Raw genomic sequence first — 18106 nt, 5'->3', positions numbered from 1 at the left:
ACACTTTAACCTGTTGGGGGTAGGGGGCAGTATTTGCACGGCCGGATAAAAAACGTACCCAATTTAATCTGGTTATTACTACTGCCCAGAAACTAGAATATGCATATAATGATTGGCTTTGGATAGAAAACACCCTAAAGTTTCTAAAACTGTTTGAATGGTGTCTGTGAGTATAACAGAACTCATATGGCAGGCAAAAACCTGAGAAGATTCCTTACAGGAAGTGACCTGTCTGACAAGTTCTTGTTCTTCTTGGCTCTCTTTAATGAAAACTGAGGATCTTTGCTGTAACATGACACTTCCTACGGCTCCCATAGGCTCTCAGAAGGCGGGAAAAAGCTGAATGATGTAATTCCAGCCACTGGCTGAAAAACATTAGCGGTTTTGGTAAGTGCTCTATCAGAGGACAATGGGACTGAGGCGCGTGCACGAGTCGACCCCATGTTTTTATTTTCTCTCTCTTTGAACCTAAACACGCTTTCCTGGGTCGGAATATTATCGCTTTTTTACAAGAAAAATTGCATAAAAATTGATTTTAAACAGCGGTTGACATGCTTCGAAGTACGGTAATGGAATATTTAGAATTTATTTGTCACGAAATGTGTCGTGCGCGTCACCCTTCTTTACCATTCGGATAGTGTCTTGAACGCACGAACAAAACAGAGGATATTTGAACATAACTATGGATTATTTTGAACCAAACCAACATTTGTTATTGAAGTAGAAGTCCTGGGAGTGCATTCTGACGAAGAACAACAAAGGTAATAACATTTTTCTTATAGTAAATCTGACTTTGGTGAGGGCTAAACTTGGTGGGTGTCTAAATAGCTAGCCATGTGATGCCGGGCTATCTACTTAGAATATTGCAAAATGTGCTTTCACCGAAAAGCTATTTTAAAATCGGACATAGCGAGTGCATAGAGGAGTTCTGTATCTATAATTCTTAAAATAATTGTTATGTTTTTTGTGAACGTTTATCGTGAGTAATTTAGTAAATTCACCGGAAGTTTGCGGGGGGTATGCTAGTTCTGAACGTCACATGCTAATGTAAAAAGCTGTTTTTTGATATAAATATGAACTTGATTGAACAAAACATGCATGTATTGTATAACATAATGTCCTAGGGTTGTCATCTGATGAAGATCATCAAAGGTTAGTGCTGCATTTAGCTGTGGTTTGGGTTTATGTGACATTATATGCTAGCTTGAAAAATGGGTGTCTGATTATTTCTGGCTGGGTACTCTGCTGACATAATCTAATGTTTTGCTTTCGTTGTAAAGCCTTTTTGAAATCGGACAGTGTGGTTAGATTAACGAGAGTCTTGTCTTTAACCTGTTAGGGCTAGGGGGCAGTATTTGCATGGCTGGATAAAAAAATGTACCCGATTTAATCTGGTTACTAATCCTACCCAGTAACTAGAATATGCATATACTTATTATATATGGATAGAAAACACTCTAAAGTTTCTAAAACTGTTTGAATGGTGTCTGTGAGTATAACAGAACTCATTTGGCAGGCAAAACCCTGAGACATTTTCTGACAGGAAGTGGATACCTGATGTGTTGTATTACCTTTAAACCCATGCCATTGAAAAACACAGGGGCTGAGGAATATTTTGGCACTTCCTATTGCTTCCACTAGATGTCACCAGCCTTTACAAAGTGTTTTGAGTCTTCTGGAGGGAGATCTGACCGAACAAGAGCTATGGAACGATGATGGCCCATTAGACACCTGGCGCGCAAGTTCATGTTGGGTACCCTCGTTCCAATACGTTATAAAAGAGAATGCATTCGTCCACCTTGAATATTATTCATGTTCTGGTTAAAAAAGGCCCTAATGATTTATGCTATACAACGTTTGACATGTTTGAACGAACGTAAATATATTTTTTCCCCTCGTTCATGAAGTGAAGTCCGGCGGGCTTAGATCATGTGCTAACAAGACGGAGATTTTCGGACATAAATGATGAGCTTTTTTGAACAAAACTACATTCGTTATGGACCTGTGATACCTGGAAGTGACATCTGATGAAGAGAATCAAAGGTAATGGATTATTTACATAGTATTTTCGATTTTAGATCTCCCCAACATTACGGCTAGTCTGTATCGCAACGCGTATTTTTCTGGGCGCAGTGCTCAGATTATTGCAAAGTGTGATTTCCCAGTAAGGTTATTTTTAAATCTGGCAAGTTGATTGCGTTCAAGAGATGTAAATCTATAATTCTTTAAATGACAATATAATATTTTACCAATGTTTTCTAATTTTAATTATTTAATTTGTGGTGCTGACTTGACTGCCGGTTATTGGAGGGAAACGATTTCCTCAACATCAATGCCATAGTAAAACGCTGTTTTTGGATATAAATATGAACTTGATAGAACTAAAAATGCATGCATTGTCTAACATAATGTCCTAGGAGTGTCATCTGATGGAGATTGTAAAAGGTTAGTGCATCATTTTAGCTGGTTTTATGGTTTTGGTGACCCTGTCTTTGAATTGACAAAACATTACACACAACTCTTGTAAATGTACTGTCCTAACATACTCTAAATTTATGCTTTCGCCGTAAAACCTTTTTGAAATCGTAAAACGTGGTTAGATTAAGGAGATGTTTATCTTTCAAAGGGTGTAAAATAGTTGTATGTTTGAAAAATTTGAATTTTGACATTTATTTGGATTCAAATTTGCCGCTCTTGAAATGCACCTGCTGTTGATGGAGTGCACCACGGGTGGGACGCTTGCGTCCCACCTAGCCCATAGAGGTTAAAATGGTGTAAAATAGTCATATGTTTGAGAAATTGAAGTAATAGCATTTCTAAGGTATTTGAATAACGCGCCACGGGATTCATCTGGCTGTTGAGTAGGTGGGACGATTTCGTCCCGCCGACCCTAGAGAGGTTAATGTTTCTTATAAAAAGAAGAAGTGATGCAGTCAGTCTCTCCTCAACTCTTAGCCAAGAGAAACTGGCATGCATAGTATTTATATCAGCCCTCTGATTACAATGAAGAGCAAAATGTTCTGCTGTTTTCTGGGCCAGCTGCAGCTTAACTAGGTCTTTCCTTGCAGCACTGGACCACACGACTGGACAATAATCAAGATTAGACAAAACTAGAGTCTGCATAACTTGCTTTTTGGAGTGTGGTGTCAAAAAGCAGAGCGTCTCTTTATTACGGCCAGACCTCTCCCCATCTTTACCACCATTGAATCTATATGTTTTGACCATGACAGTTTACAATCTAAGGTAACGCCAAGTAATTTAGTCTCCTCAACTTGTTCAACAGCCATTCATTACCAGATTCAGCTGAGGTCTAGCACTTAAGGAATGATTTGTACCAAATACAATGCTCTTAGTTTTAGAGATGTTCAGGACCAGTTTATTACTGGCCACCCATTCCAAAACTGACTGCAACTCTTTGTTAACCTCTTTGGGCTAGGGGGCAGTATTTTGACGTCCGGATGAAAAGCGTGCCCAAAGTAAACTGCCTGTTACTCAGGCCCAGAAGCTAGGATATGCATATAATTGGCAGAGTTGGATAGAAAACACTGTAAAGTTTCTAAAACTGTTAAAATAATGTCTGTGAGTATAACAGAACTGATATGGCAGGCAAAACCCCGAGGACAAACCATCCCCCCAAAACAATGTTCAGCCTACCACTGTTTCCAATGGCTGTCATGTTTATTATGAGGCAAAATCCTCCCAGATTGCAGTTCCTAGGGCTTCCACTAGATGTCAACAGTCTTTAGAAAGAGTTTCAGGCTTGTTTCTGGAAAAATTAGCTAGAATTTGTAGTTTTTCTAAGTGGCTCCCATTTTGGCTGTAGTGTTTTTATGCGCGTGGATGAGAACGCGTTCTTTGTTGTTTATCTCCGGTAAAGACAATAACGATTCTCCGTCTTAAATTTTATCGTTTATTTACATATTAGGGTAGCTGAGGTTTGATTATAAATGTTGTTTGACTTGTTTGGAGAAGTTTATTGGTAACATTTGGGATTCATTTTGTATGCATTTTGAAGGAGGGAAACCGGTGGATTATTGAATGAAGCGCACCAGCTAAATTGAGTTTTTGGGGTTATAAATAAGGACTTTATCGAACAAAAGGACCATTTGTGATGTAGCTGGGACTTTTTGGAGTGCCAACAGAAGAAGATCTTCAAAGATAACATTTGAATTGATTTGAAAATGAGACATACGAAACAGACATTGGCAACAACACAAACAATTAAATCCCCTTCTCAGCAGCTTACTGATGGGAGAGATTTTCTCCTCTGCTAGGGCTTTTTAGTTTCTTTGGCCTATCTCCTCCATCCATGTGCTGCTACACATTGATCAAATGCTATCAAAGACATGTCAAAAATCTATAATGTAAATGTTGGTTTGTGTACAAGTCGTGGTGAAGAGGAGCATCTCTGAAGGCTGTGCCCTTGTGGTCATGGATTTAAAATGTAAACAATAAAAAGACACAGGTTAAAGATATGTCAGTAACAAGCAGAATCGAAAGGTTAAGAATCTCAAAGATTAAGCTATGCTTTAGGGGCACATAGGGATTTATTGACACAATGAGAGTAACCTACGAGAACCACAAAGCATTTTCACCAAGGCTGCACATTCCTCTAGGAATTTGGGACAGGTCTAATAGCAGACAAAATATGTAAATTGATTTGCTTTGGCTTTCAGCCGTCAGAAAAGAGATTCATTCAAATTCTTCCAACACCATCTTTGCTACCTGGAGAAAACATTTGCGAGGTTAGGCTGCATCAATAATCAATGCACACTTGTTCTTACATGTACATTGCAAGGGAATGATCTCAGGGGCAACCATCACAAATAAAGCTCAAATGCTATGGTGGGTCAATATGAAAGTCATGTCTCAGACCTCATCTATGAAGCATACCCAGGTGCAGGAGGCTTGGCTTTAAGTGTGGGGAATGGTGTTGCATGAGAAGGTGAATTATAAATCTGTACCCAAATTCTGTTCAGGGAGAGCACTGAAAGTGAGACATAAGAAATTACATGAATAATTAAACGTGACATCGACATCGGAGCAAAACAAAACGACTGACGAAGAAGACTCTTAATAGATCCAGTGTTATGGTGATTTTACATGATTAGGCATGTTTGTATGTTTACCTCATATCTGTGTAAGGGTTTGTATTAATTACTGTATTGTATTTATTGTATCCTTTCATCTCTGTTAGTTGCTAGTTGATATGTTATATCACTATCTCTGCTAAAGAGTGCTGAAATGCTGATGAAGTTATTCTGATCTGAATAATCAGAGCAGAGAGGAGAGAATGAGAAATAGGGACTGCACGAGAGACAAGAGTAAGCTTTTAAGAGAGAGGAAAGAAACGAGTGATGGAGAGTGAAGAGGAGAAAGGGGTGAGATGGAGAGACGAGGCAGAGAGGTGAGATAGAGAGAGAGAGCCTGGGGAATGTAGCTTGGCCCTCAGTGCTCTCTGTCTGTCTGTCTGTGTGCCAACCGGCCCCCTGCGTCAGGCTGGTAAGAGATATATGGTGATTGAATCAGTCAGGCAACAGAAAGGTTGTGTGCCATGGATTTATAGGCATTCAGAAAGCACAGTAAGACTACCAGACACCATCGAACCCTCAAAAACATCCCCTTCAACACACTTCATAGGACAGTCTCTCACACATCCTGTCAGCACACAGCAAACACACTTTTACTCTCTCTCTCACACACGTACACGCACACACACACACATCCAAAACCATCCATCCCTAGTCTAATCTTAGGTCCTAGTAGTCATAAAGCTACTGCGACATGAATCACTTAAATAACATAAACCCCACCATGCTACTGTACTACTCTTGTAGTGTGACCATCCATCCTCAAGTCATGCTGGGCTCAGTGTGAGAGAGAGACAGGTTGGCCTGGAAGTTAGCATGTGAAGCCACACGCCCTCCTGCAGAGAAAGAAATCTCCTCGGCCAGCGGTCCAGCGGTCCACACACGCTACTCTGCCTCTGAGCCTCTCTCTCCCCTGCCTGCCTGTCCAGGGTGTGTCCTGTCCTCACCCAACCCGACTTACCTTTTATCTTAATGCAATTGTCATTGATTTCCTTCCCCGGCTTAAAACAATTAGTTTGTCAGCCCATACTGGATGAAAATATATGGGACCTGGCGGGAGCTGAAGAACACTGTTGATGGCTTCACCCTGACAGGGCACATAGAGCTGTCAACCTCAGCCCAGACGGATGCTCAGTTAACTCCTCACTCACAAGCTGGCTGCTCACCATGAAGCAATATCGTCTCAAAGTGAGGTTTATGGTCAGATGTGAGCAGGTCAGGGGTTCTAATGTAAGGTAAGATGTACAGGCTACAACCATCTGATACACCGTAAGCCTGTCTTATTGCATAGCCAAGGTTCTTATGCACCAGAGCGTGAACTGTGGTCTATAAGGCAGAAACATGCTGAGACATGCTTTAGTGCAGCACCAGCCAGGTCTTCCTGTGGACGGCAGTTAACCTAGCGGTTAAGAGCTTTGGGCCAGTAACCGAAAGGTCGCTGGTTCAAATCCATGAACTGACCAGGTGAAAAACGCGTTGTTGTGCCCTTGAGCAAGGCCCTTAACCCTAGACACTCTGGATATGAGCATTTGCTAAATGAATGTGACATGATGCAGGCTGTCTACAGCTGAAGGGAGAGGAGGCTGTTATGTAATTAGTCCTACTGAGTCAGTACTGGCTGGGCAAAAACACTGAGCATCCTTTTTCATAGCTCAAGTCCCATTCTGGGTCCAAACTGCAATAGTTTCTGGGTAGAGCTTTGCACACCTGGAGTTTACAATATTTGCATATTATTCTGTGTTCTAAATCAATAGTTGTTTAGTTGTCCGAAAATGTCGGTAATATTAACTTGATTGACCATGCTGTAAGTCATGTAAATGTTTTTGACATGCAATATGCTTTGTGGACTCTGACACCAGACAGATGTTGCTCTACGGTTTTGTGATGAAACAAAGGTGTGGTATTCTGCCACTGTGTCTTCTTATTGTCTTGGCCTTAGTTCTATGTATCACTGTGTTAAGGCATATGAATTAAGAGGTTATAGAGCAAACAACACAATTATCACAACACATTAGTTGTAATATGGCTTTTTTCCCCTGGCTTGGCTTCCCCAGTGATTTTACCCATGCATCGCTACTGCATGATATAGGACTTTGTTTGATTTAAAACCAAATTATTTGCTAGAAACCATTTTTGCAAAGTGTTAAAATCATCATGGAGAGTTGCTTGTATCTACAAAATATTTGAACCTGATATATAGCGCACGATCATCAGCATATAAGGGATTATGTGTATTCTGACAAATTAGAGGCAATTCATTTCTGATTATAGAGAAAAGAGGGGGGGCCAATACTGAACCTTGAGGTACTTCTCTACTGAGTCCAAGAAGATGTGATTTGTGTCCTTCTATGTAAACACATTGTTTTCGATTGCTAAGATATGCATGAAACCAGTTTAGTGATCTGTTAGTGAAACCAATGTTTTGAAGTTTTGCTAGTAAGATAGAATGATCCTTTTGATAAATCAATAAAGATGGTACCAGTTAGTTTGCCTTGGTCAGATGAAGAATGTATATCATTAGTAAGTTTCACTAATGCTGTAGTGGTATAATGGTTGGGTCTAAATCCAGACTGAAAGGGTGAAATTAAATGAAATCTATCTAGGTACTGACACATTTGGGAATGAATTAATTTCTCAAAGATTATTGCAATTCAACATATTACTGATATAGGACTATAGTTATTTGAGTCTAAGGAGTTTCCAGCTTTATGAAGAGGGGTCACTCAGGCACATTTACACACAAAAAGTATTTCACAAGTCAGTAAAGACAAGTTGAATAGATCTGCTAGGGCAGGGGCCCAAACTGGCTCTGGAAGTAACGTCAGCACAAGAACTGTTCATCGGGAGCTTCATGAAATGGGTTTCCATGGCCGAGCAGTAGCACACAAGCCTAAGATCACCATGCGCAATGCCAAGCATCGACTGGAGTGGTGTGAAGTTCGCCACCATTGGACTCTGGAGTGATGAATCACGCTTCACCATCTGGCAGTCCGACAGACAAATCTGGATTTGGCGGATGCCAGGAGAACGCTACCTGCCCCAATGCATAGTGCCAACTGTAAAGTTTGATGGTGGAGTAATAATGGTCTGTCATGTAGTGTATGTTACAAATTGCAATTTGTACAATATATGTTACAAATTTGCAAAACGAATGATACGTTACGAATTCCAATTTGTTGTGGCTAACGTTAGCTAGGTGGCTAACATTAGCTAGGCTAGGGGTTAGGAGTTAAGGTTAGGGTTAAGAGTTAGATTAAAGTGTTGAGGTTAGGGAAACATGCTAAGTAGTTGCAAAGTAGATAAACAGTAGTAAGTAGTTGCAAAGTTGCTGATAAGCTAAAATGCTGAAGTTGTCCGTGATGAGATTCAAACACGCAACCTTTGGGTTTCTGGACATTTGCGTTATACGCTTACCCATCAACCCCACCATACTTTCCAGATGTACATTTACCATGTTATGTCTAGTCTATGAGACCAGGATGGGCAAATACCTGACAGAGGACATGGCCCTTAGCTTCTTTTTTCAGCCCTATTGTATGTGTGTATAAGTCCCTTGGGAGGGTCTTCTCAGAAACTAAAATAACATCTAATACACAGGCAGAGCAGGTGAAGTCCATTGCCAGTACAAATCAGGAAGGGAATGATCCATAAACTCTACAAAGTCTTCATAAAAAGTTAATGCTGCATTGGTAACAAGTAAGCGGAAAAAGGTATAGAAAAACAAAGCAACACTCACATTTGCCACGCCAGCTATATAATGATACCTGTACAATATTGATCCCCACTTTCCAAATTATTAATCTATTTACAGTTGTTGTGTTCAGAACATGTTATTGCATTATTATTATTAATGTAAACTGAATATTGATATAATAAAACAGTAGTTATCTTAACACGACTGTGTCCATTGGTCCAGCCCAGTAAATGTGTTGCTTTGCTTTACGGCTGCAGCGTGAGCTATGAGCCGATAAATTTCATCAAGGATAATTTTACCAGGAATAATTTCCCAACTACATACATTCATTATGACATCCAAAAACAAGAATAAGTTTGTATACTCGATTAAACTGACGATAATCCGTTGAAGAGTTTCATTTATGTATTGGTTTTGAATCATGCATCGATTTTCTCCTGTCCCCTGAGATGCAGTAATAAGATATATTTCTCTCTCCTTCCTCTTTCAATTTGCCAATAAAAATATGAACTAACATCCTGAAACAGGTTGCCTCTTCAGTTCAAGAGACCTTTATAAGAATCACACTGGGTTTGAAATCAAAGAGACCGTTGGAGTCTGAAACCGACAGAGAGGGACAAGATCATTAGAACTGCATGCATTCAATCACACACTGATCACCAACTGGTCCTTGTACCTGTGCTTCCCACTTCCTAGTAGGCTACTGCCCACTTGTCTCCAGACAAAAATCAGTATTCTAAGTTTTAAATATGAGGGCAACATCAGCTATATGCATAACATCAGATCAGTCTGTCATGATGGACCTAATGCTCCGTTTAATTGGTATTGATTGGTGGCTTCGAGGTGATGGGAGCCACCCATGCATCAGAGACCACAAAAGGCTTTATGTCAACCTCATGAAGTCAACCTGCAATGACCTGCTACCTCACAAACACACTCATAGTATGATGCCTACTGTAGCACTTACAAGTCTAGAAACTTAAAGTATTCAATGCAACACTGTTCTTATTGCTTGTTGATTAAATAGATAAATCAAAGTCAACATTTGTTAGTTATGACTTTCCTCTTCAGAACAACTCTCACCCTCAAGGACAGGCCATGTCATTGTTGAAAGATTAACAATGTAATAAGCAAATTATTTGTCAACAAAATGTTGAATGTAATACAAAATACTAAATTGAATTGTGTAGACTGGCAGTAAGCCACCAATAATGTTTACCTAGGAGGACCTAGGTCAAGTTACATTCGCTTATTCATTGCTGATCCACTTAAAGTGAGATGACACGCAATGCATAGCAGAGCAATAAGCCCATGCAGGACAACGTTCAGATAAACTTGAAGAGGTAGCCTACCTGTCTTAGTGCTTACCTTAGCAGCTAACGATGAGCTAGGCTTCTCCAGGAGATCCCAAAGTTTCTTTTGCTTCTCAGAACAACATGTGGTATCAAAATCCTCGCCTTCCCTGGTCTTCATAGACTCAGCCTCTCGTTTGAGCTCCTCATTCATCTGTTCCTTCTTCTGGTGGTACCTGGCCTGGCAGCAGGACTCCAGGTAGATCTCATCTATACCCCAGTAGTCCAGCTCCTGACTGAACGACAGAGCACACATCTCCTCCATCATGTGCAACTTTCCCGTGCGGGAGAAATTCAGAATGGACGTGAAAGCCCCAGGGTGTCTGTCGAAAAAATACTCATTATCATCCAACCTGTAGTCATCGCATATCTCCATGAGAGACTCGTGGGTGTTACAGTCTCGTAGTTTGCCCAGCCTTGTTCGGGGCAACCTGTCCAGCGTTCTCCATAGAACTTCGTGGAGAAGACCACCAACATTGAGTGTCACCCGGCGGGAGTGCGACTTGCTACGGATGATTTCCACCGGCTCCGGTGGAAGCGATGTGGTCGACCGAGAGCCCCCTTTATTCATTCTCATTCAAGACGTTCGGCCACTTGAAATTGAATAATGTCCAAAACTATAGGGTCAGACAGGTCCAGAAGACACGATCCTACATTAAGGTCTGTTCTCCCCCATTCCTGTGGCTGCGAAAAGAGGAAAAGAGGAAAATCAGTGGTCACTATATCAAATTACCATCGAATATGATAACCTACAGACCTGATAGAGAACGTTTCTCACACAATGTCAGGTGGTTTATCCATTCATTAGAGAACCAAACAGACAATGTAATCAGCTTTAAGATGCACAGCCGATTTCCTCGCTGATGAGTGAGCAGAGTGAGGGAAGGCAATGATTAAATCGGCTCTACTCGCGAGCGCTGTCTAGTGCTGAAAACACCTAAAACTGTCAATACAGAAAACCATCAAATTTCCCCGCTGTGCGCTGTCCCTAAACTTCGGCGCTGAAATCATTTATCTTCAGCACCACATAAAAGAGCGGGGTTTCACGAGAGCGAGGAAGCTGCGACCTGACATTTGAAGGTGTTCTTGAACTCATCTCACTAAATAGATACAGTATTAGCCCTACTAACACAGATAAGCAGGGGAGTTCAGACTCAGCGAAAACTAAATTAGGCCTACTCTTTGCAAACAATGCAAATTATTATCTTGACCAAGTTTTCTATTTAATTTGAGCAAATAACGAAGGTTATCATAAACAAATAATACATGATGTATATTTTGTAAATTTCACACCATTTAAATCACACCAAAGTTTTGAAATGTATTTAGCGCAACTTCCATGTAGCTTACATAACCTACAATAATTGGCACAAAACAGACTCGACATTAGTGTGATAATTAACCAGTGATTTGTGAGAAAATATCTGAGTTTTAATGAAGAGTATTCTAAGCATTGCTCGGTTAGGCTTTGGCTAAAACATTTGGACCAGTCAAATAGTGTGCCCAAAAGTGCATGCAATTCTAAAAAGTAAAATGGTTCACAAAAGCGAAAGAAATTACACAATTTCCAATCACAATTTGAATTCCTCCAATCGATGGTCTGATCATAACCATGATAGGCCTATAGATGGGTTAGCTACAACATTATGGTAGTCAAAGTGCAACAGATGAAGACGAAAATAATGTCAGATATTATTGTCATGATACTTACACATGTTACGTTTAGCCTGAGAATGTAAGAAGAAACATTTCAACATCTTAAAAAAACATTGCGCTGAATTGTTGCTCTGCTCACCGCCTGTCTATTGGAGGCTGTTTTTAGAGACATCACCCCCGCAACAGACATGTTTAAAATGGGGTTACACGCGCTGTAAAATCTCAGGTCGAACCAATGTCCTGCTCTTCCCTTACGGAACGGATCAACAAGTATGATGTGAATGCACCGATTCCTCTATACCTGGTTGCTGAGTTGTGTGCCTGTACAGTGCGTGACGGGCTACGGTCCAGCGGGGTTCTGCAGGGGCTAATTTCGCCGAGGCTGCGCTCCTCCAACCAGAAGATGTACTGCCGGGGGATACAGCTTTAACCCATTCGGTATCAAAGGGGCTGCGCTTGCACACCATCTACAACCCAGAGTCTTCCAAAAGCCAGTAAACACAAAACAATCATGAGGTAATAAATTTACTACATAAATAGGTAACCTTCAGGCTTCAGCTGCAATGATTTCTTGTAAAGCGCAGCTAGGGCTATAGGGTGATGAGAAATTACGCAGTTGCTCTCTCTTTGTGCCCGACTCTTTGCGACATGGAGCAACAGTGTGCACTAGAGTATAATAAAAAAAAAAAGATGTTTACAGTCTTGACAGGGCACAGTTGTTTTGGTCTCCCCTGCAGTGGGCATGATCAATGGCCAACATATACACAATGACACAAAACCATAAAGACTACAAATCAAGCAGCAATCACTGGGTTCAGCACTATTGTGCGCAATAGAGGACAGGTGTTTGTAAGTTTCCATCCAATTGACAAATGATTTTCATGCTAATATTCTAAAATGCGCATAAAAACAGTATGCGCTTTTTTCACCAAAGGTGTGTTTCCTTCAAATTCACTTGTTCCGAATATTTTAATTTTTTTGTGGTTACAGTCCCATGTACCGAATAAATAATACAAGTTAAGTCTGTTTCGATCGCACTTTCAACTCTACTGATGGTTTTGCCACAAAAAAAAGGTTGCGTTATATGTACCCACTCTGGTATTGGAAAGTGCGCTCTAGCCCACATCTTGCAGATACATTGCGGATATAACCTACATGATGAGATTATTCAGGATGGATCGAAATTTACAGAATGGTCACATGGAAGAAAATGGGGGAGTGTCATGCTTTTTGATTTTCAGTCAAGGGGATGGTTTCGTATTTTTAAAATCTAGTCCAGGGGAGGGTCATATAACTTGTAATTGATGAAATTTCAATATTTCTTAATGTTTTAGAATTAGTTGTTTAATTAGGCTATATCAGTGGCGATTTTAGCATTTGAATATTGGTGGCGCAAACATAAAACATTTGTTTTAGATGCACGCCAGCAAAGCCACTACACAACACAACATTAATTGCACTATAACGGAGGCCCACAAACTGTTAGAGCTTATATAAATCTGTCCCAACATCAGAGTCCCAACACCTTACCACTGCTACACCTGGCTATCAGCAGAGCCTTGTCTGGCAGTGAAACAGTTCATTCAGCCTCATTTACTGCCTTAAAAAAACACAGCTGATATGGCTGACTTGCTTCAACAAATGTGGTTTCTACTGACAATTGAGATGTACAAACTATGGCATAAGGGGAAGACAAGCGAATAAGAGGCCATCCTTAATTTTGATTAAGACATTAATGAGCGAGCTAGGACAGACTAGTCAATATAACTGTTTGTTTAGCACTTTTGAAATGTACAGGATAGAATTCAGAACATGGACACTTCTTACAGTATTCTCCCTGTACACCAAAACAGAACCATAGGATAAATAAAGGGGGCATATAAGCAGACAATGAAAGCTCAATATTCAATGATGACATTTCTCTAAAACAGGGCTATAGGCTAAATGTGCACCACTAAGTCAGAACAGCAGCCTAAATTATGAGGGTGAGGCGCATGGGCTTCTAACAATTTACTACACAACATACACATAGTATTACTTTCCTAGCTACAGTATACATATCTCCCTGGCATATTACATAATTTATGCAGCAGCATACAATACATTTTTGGACTCACCTTGATGTGATGTGGTGGGCACATTTTGTCATCAAAGTCTGGCATTCTCTGGATTTATGGTGCTTTCAAGACAACTGGGAACTCTGAAAAAAAACAAGGTTGAATCATGACGTCAGTAATCTTCAGGTCAGAGCTCTAGAAAGAGGCCTGAGTTCCTGACTTGGTATTTCGAGTTGGGATGACCATTCAAAATGTATTTTCCCAGTCGGAGCTCGTTTTTTTACGAGTTCCAGCTTGCTTGAACTCACTGAAGTCTGAGATTTCCCAGCTCTGAATTTCCAGTTGTTTTGAACGTGGCAGAAGTCATGCTGGATTGACAGCATGGCCAATGTTGAATGTTTATCCTTTTAAGCTTGGAAAAGAGACCCTTAAACCCAGACTTGGACCACACACCCACTCCACTGAGTAGCATTGGTTTGCATTGCTTTGAAATGCTTGCAGTTAGCCACTGATTCCTTCCAAGCCACTCATTTTGGAATTTGAAATTTCCGACTTGTTGTGTAATGTTTATGTCCAATGGCCGATCATCACCAATATGTTTTATCTATAATTTTTCTTCATATGACAAGGATCGAAAAGGATTTGCCAGTAGATTGTCGACTTGATTCATGATGATGACTGCTAGCTAAGATTTTGAAAGTATGATGTTGACATGATCAGTCCAATCAAAGCTACGGTAGATATAACATGATTTGATCATTTTATGTGTGGCCAATGATCTTGAGCCTTCTTGGATGGGCACTTCTTTATTTTTCTCCCCAATTTCGATCTTGTTTCATCGCTGCAACTCCACAATGGGCTCGGGAGAGGCGAAGGTCGAGTCATGCGTCCTCCAAAACATGACCCGCCAAACCACGCTTCTTAACACCCGCCCGCTTAACCTGGAAGTCAGCTGCACCAATGTGTCAGAGGAAACACTGTTCAACTGACGACTGAAGTCAGCCTGCAGGCGCCCAGCCTGCCACAAGGAGTCGCTAGAGTGCAATGAGCCAAGTAAAGACCCCCCCGACCAAACCTTCCCCTAACCCAGACGATACTGGGCCAATTGTGCGCCACCCTATGGGACCCCTGGCCAATTGTGACACAGCTTGGGATGGGACCCGGGTCTGTAGTGATGCCTCAAGCACTGCGATGCAGTGCCTTAGACCTCTGCGCCACTCGGGAGGCCAGGATGGGCACTTCTAATGTAACTCTATGGCAGCACCCAAGGGGCTTGAATTTCTGAGCTCTCCCCGTAGATTTTGCGGTGACGTAGTGTCGCCATGAGTGACAGAACACTGAGCCAATCACAGCACAACTAGACAACATTACCAACCCCTACACTCCGTATATTCCGCTGGCTGCCCAACCACCATAGAAAACACTGAGCTAGGTCCAAACACCTGCATTTTGGAGCTTGCCTTACTCAAGAAAGCAAAAAAGAGACCATGTTTGTATGCAGCTTTATTAACTCAACAATTATTTTTTTTACATTGTTTGCAAACTGATTGGGTTGATGTCGAGTGATTGTGGAGGCCAAGTCATCTGATGCAGCATTCCATCACTCTCCTTCGTGGTCAAATAGCCCTTACATTGCCTGAGGTAAGCACAAACCAGATGGGATGGCGTATCGCTGCAGAATGCTGTGGTTGCCATGCTGGTTAAGTGTTTCGTTAAATTCGAGAAAAAAAATCACACACAGTGTCACCAGCAAAGCATGCCGACACCATCCCACCTCCTCCTCCATGCTTCACGGTGGGAACCACACATGCAGAGATCATCCGTTCACCTACTCCGCGTTTCACAAAGACACAGCGGTTGGAACCAAAAATCTCAAATTTGGACTCATCAGACCAAAGGACAGATTTCAACGGGTCTAGTCCATTGCTTGTGTTTCTTGGCCCAAGCAAGTCTCTTCATCTTATTGGTGTCCTTTAGTAGTGGTTTCTTTCCAGCAATTTGACCATGAAGGCCTGATTCATGAGGTCTCCTCTGAACAGTTGATGTTGAGATGTGTCTCTTACTTGAATTCTGTGAAGCATTTATTTGGGCTGCAATTTCTGAGGCTGGTAACTCTAAAGAACTTATCCTCTGTGGCAGAGGTAACTCTGGGACTTCCTTTCCCGTGGCGGTCCTCATGAGAGCCAGTTTCATCATAGTGCTTGATGGTTTTTGCGACTGCACTTGAAGAAACTTTTGAAGTTCCTGAAATTTTCTGGATTGACTAACCTTCATGTCTTAAAGTAATGATGGACTGTCGTTTCTCTTTGCTTATTTGAGCTGTTCTTGCCATAATATGGACTTGGTCTTTTACCAAATAGGGCTATCTTCTGTATACCACCCTACCTTGTCACAACACAACTGATAGGCTCAAACCCATTTTTAAAAGGAAAGAAATTCCACAAATGTACTTTTAACAAGGCACATCTGTTAATAGAAATACATTCAAGGTGACTACCTAATGAAGCTGGTTGAGAGAATGCCAAGATTGTCCAAAGCTGTCAAGGCAAAGGGTGGCTACTGTCAAGACTTCTGCCGAAGTCGATGCCCCTCCTTGTTCGGGTGGTGCTCGGCGGTCGACGTCACCGGTCTTTTAGCCATCATTGATCCATTTTTCATTTTCCATTGGTTTTGTCTTGTTTTCCTACACACCTGGTTCCAATCCCATTCATTAATAGTTGTGTATTTAACCCTCTGTTTCCCCTCATGTCCTTGTCCGAGATTGTTTGGTTGTTATTGTTTTAGTGTATTTTTGTATTGGTGGGCGACGGGGTATTTTTTCCCCATGTTATTTTTTTATGTACATTGGTTTTGGAGTTTGTGTTGTTTATTATTTATTAAACAACTCCAGTTATACCAAGTTGGTTTCTCCTGCGCCCGACTTCCCTGCCACCTACACACACGACAATGACAGCTACATTGAAGAATCTAATACTTTTTGTTTTTTACATGAATATATGAATGTGTTATTTCATAGCGTTGATGTCTTTACTATTATTCTACAATGTAGAAAATGGTAAAAATAAAGAAAAACCCTTGAATGAGTAGGTTTGTCCAAACTTTTGACTGGTACTGCATTTTTTTTTTTTTACTCAACAGGTGGGGCTCAAAAACGGTGGGGCCCTGACCCACCTGCCTTTAATGACGGGTCGCCACTGGGCTATATATCGATGTGTGCCTGATGCTGCCCCTCATCTCTGATTCTCCTATGTGCGCGCAATATCAAGTTGGCCTATAAGCCATTTAGTGTGGTCTCAATCAAATGATCCATAGCTTATAGTCTACGAACTGCATATAGGCGAAGCACAGAGCAAAGTTATATTTCTAAGATCACTATCCCAACAGTTTACATAAAACCAGGCTGCATTACACACAGCAATGGATATTCCAACCCTGTGACCCGGCCTGCTCTGCTCTTGCTGATGGTAAAAAAGTGTGTCCTGTCTAACCAATGGCTGTGCTGTGTAGGGCTATGGTGGCAGTTCAGGAGAGTCAAAGGCTTTTTCAGAAAATGTTTTGTTTATTAGCGCGTTTTTTGGACTAAGCCTATCTTGCGCACAGACCAGCCAATAGCCTATGTTATGTTCAGTTTTAGAAGGAGAGTGTGGAGATGAGGAAGACCAGAGGTCAACTTTGATAGCTTTCTACTACTACAGTATAATTGTACTATAGGCCTAGCTTTCTACTACTACAGTATAATTGTACTATAGGCCTACCTTTTATTAAAGAAAATGGCAAAAAGCACAGGCGTACCCCTTGTTAGTTTATGATTTTGAATAAGATAAAACGGATCCGATTACATAAAGCGCTTTGGTCCGAGATGCTTTACGCTAGAAACAAACAGTAAAATACCCAGGAAAGACGTGACTCCGATATGGGGATATCAAAGGCTAGACAAAAAATAGACTTTGCTTGGGAAGTAATCTAATTCTGTCCCTATCTATTAATTAAGATATTCACTTTCTGTACAATAAAAGATGTTAAACCCAGACAGATTTTAGGGAAACACGTGTGACCTCTCATTGGGTTAAGCCATGTAACCAGCAGTTAAAGCTTACATTCTGTGTCGGTAGGCCTACTCTGCCTGGGGTGGAAAGGTAGGCCTAGCTTTTGAAAGTACCATGCTTAGATTCCTAATGACATCTTAGATGTAATTATTTGCAAACAGGGACAGTTTCGTTGCAACTCAATATTACAGTAGGAAGGTGTTTAATGTTT

The 18106-nt window shown here is 41.0% G+C and overlaps 1 protein-coding gene across 1 annotated transcript in view; it reads right to left on the bottom strand.

Moving 5' to 3' along the window:
* The window catches only part of LOC106583178 (potassium voltage-gated channel subfamily B member 1), an 86518-nt gene extending 75301 nt beyond the window's left edge, over positions 1 to 11217 (bottom strand). Inside the window, exons 1-2 of the mRNA XM_014167072.2 lie at positions 10915 to 11217; positions 10153 to 10820 (exon numbers count right to left, since the gene is read on the bottom strand). Of these exons, the coding sequence (XP_014022547.1) occupies positions 10153 to 10713 (561 nt within the window). The 5' untranslated portion in view covers positions 10714 to 10820; positions 10915 to 11217. The remainder of the gene's footprint in view (positions 1 to 10152; positions 10821 to 10914) is intronic.
* Between the last annotated feature and the right edge of the window lie 6889 nt (positions 11218 to 18106).

This window comes from Salmo salar, chromosome ssa22 (genome assembly GCF_905237065.1).
Source record: "Salmo salar chromosome ssa22, Ssal_v3.1, whole genome shotgun sequence".
Classification (NCBI taxonomy): domain Eukaryota; kingdom Metazoa; phylum Chordata; class Actinopteri; order Salmoniformes; family Salmonidae; genus Salmo; species Salmo salar.
Note: the sequence above shows the minus strand (reverse complement) of the source record. Positions and strands in the feature narration are given on the sequence as shown.